Source organism: Chenopodium quinoa, unplaced genomic scaffold (assembly GCF_001683475.1).
Source record: "Chenopodium quinoa cultivar QQ74 unplaced genomic scaffold, ASM168347v1, whole genome shotgun sequence".
In the NCBI taxonomy this organism is placed as follows: domain Eukaryota; kingdom Viridiplantae; phylum Streptophyta; class Magnoliopsida; order Caryophyllales; family Amaranthaceae; genus Chenopodium; species Chenopodium quinoa.
The window spans coordinates 2,659,109-2,661,340 of NW_018742879.1; the positions used below are offsets into that span (position 1 = coordinate 2,659,109).

Sequence of the window (2,232 nt, forward strand, 5' to 3'; positions counted from 1 at the left end):
AAACGTCACTTATAAACAATAATTCCTAAGAAATCTTAATACCCTGTACAAGTACATAACGCCTTAGAATATAAATTACATTGCAGGTTCGATCAACAATCACCTTACTAAAAAAACTTCATCCGAAGCTAAATAATCTATTAGTTATTGCTAACTTGGCTTGACATTAATCGTTTGGGTGAAAATATGCAGGTCGTTCTCTGGACACTTACAAAAATTTGTAGTGTACAAGTCTAGTAAGAAAAATACTCTCGCATATGAAACCCATTCCATACACTAGCTAGCTACATTTATAGCAGACTAGCAAGTAGGTGGGATATGAGTAATTACTAGGAGTATGTTTGTAATGGTTCTATCCACATAATATTAAAACTCTGGCGAAACTTGATTTGAATTAATAAATGCTCATGCTACATTTTTTCTAGGAAAAAAAAAGAAATAAATAAATAAATAAATAAAATAAAAAATAAAAAAGGAGATTATAATGTCTGATAAGAAGTTGGTGCGTAATAAGGAGATTATAATGTCTGATAAGAAGTTGGTGCGTAATGCGTTAGCCTCATGTGGAGGATTGTGGACAACAGATGGTTACTCAAATGCAAATTTTGTGGACAACAGATAGCCAAGATTACATGCATGTTGTCAGTTGCAATTCAATTTATGGATGAAAATAAAACCTAATTATTTATCGACCCAACCATATCATAATTGTCACGTTTATAAAGCATCAAGCATATATCATAGTTTAACAATCAAATTATAATTACCATTTTTTTTTTTTTTGGTTACAGAAATAATTAAACCACAAAATTATGGCAGAGACAAAGAAGGAGGTGAATTTGCATGGAATGTGGGCAAGTCCTTGGGTTAGAAGGGTAACAATTGCCCTTAAAATTAAGGGTATACCCTATGAATACTTTGAGGAAGACTTGAAAAATAAGTCTCAATTGCTCCTTAAGTATAATCCAGTTAAGAAGTTGGTTCCAGTGCTTGTTCATCAAGGGAGACCTATTCCTGAATCATTGATAATTCTTGAATATGTTGATGAGACTTGGACAAATTCACCAAAACTCTTCCCTTTTGATCCTTATCAACGAGCTAAAGTTCAGTTTTGGGCCAATATTATCGATCTTCAGGTAGTTATTTATATGTTAGCAATTCTTTTTTGTATAGCACTATTAGTACATTGTTGCATTTTAGCCTAAGTTTATTGTGTTACTCCGTATCTTGTTAAAATCCATTCCACATTAAAGTATTACATTAACTAAGATGCCTTAGCTTACGGAGTTACCCTTGATATTGTCAATTAATTTTATATGAAATAATTTTGGATTTTATAAAAAAAATCACAGTTCAAAATCATGGTGCATGTAACTGATCCCATTATATACCATTAATAATTAAGTCCTCAATGGTGTATGTGTGTGTACAAATATTTGAGAAACTTCGGGATGTTGTCAAAGCCCCCAACGATGATGAAGAGGACAAAATCATCAAAGAAATCCAAGAAAACATGAACAAATTGGAAGCAAATGTGAAGGATTTATATTCAGGAGGTACTCATGTTAATGGTGAAAGTATGGAAATCCTAGACGTTTTGATGATCACTTTGTTGCCAATAATTAATGGTGTTGAAGAAGCTATTTCTATCAAATTCATAATCCCTGAAAATTTTCCCTTGGCTTTTTCATGGATGAAATCCAGTGATGGACTTTCAATTGTTCAAGAATCTGCTCCAAATCATGAAAATTTGGTTAAGTTTCTAAGAAAACTAAGACAAATATTTAGAAGAGTGTAATTTTCTCTAACTTTATGACATCAATTGTATGTTCTACTTTGTCTTTTTGATCGAGGAAAGAATTTTGATAAGATGTTCATTAATTGCGTACTAATTATATTTTTGTTGTATATATGTAACAGTTTGTCACGTGTTTAAGGAAAATTATGCCTAGTCCGGGAATAGAAGAAGAAAAGAACAAGAACGTCAATTTGAACATTCTAGGAGAAAACATGAAGGTTTATTATTTTTCCATGTAACTCACCTTCCTGTGAATATATATGGGGATGCTAGACATATTGATTAGTCCTTCACACTTCGTCCCAAGAATAGAGGGCAACCTCGACACGAAGTTAATGGAATTTGGTATATAACCATTGATACCAAGGATCGCTGGCACCTATTTGTGGCCTTGCAATGGTAGAAGGCGCCACCCCATCTCACGGGAAAATGAT

The 2,232-nt window shown here is 32.8% G+C and overlaps 1 protein-coding gene across 1 annotated transcript; it reads left to right on the plus strand.

Moving 5' to 3' along the window:
- Positions 1-371: 371 nt before the first annotated feature.
- On the plus strand, positions 372-1,808 carry LOC110726239 (glutathione S-transferase U9-like). The gene is made up of 2 exons (XM_021905698.1): positions 372-1,136; positions 1,406-1,808. Exons 1-2 carry the CDS (start codon positions 813-815, stop codon positions 1,796-1,798), a joined length of 717 nt encoding a protein of 238 aa, XP_021761390.1. The 5' UTR covers positions 372-812; the 3' UTR covers positions 1,799-1,808.
- Positions 1,809-2,232: the final 424 nt, after the last annotated feature.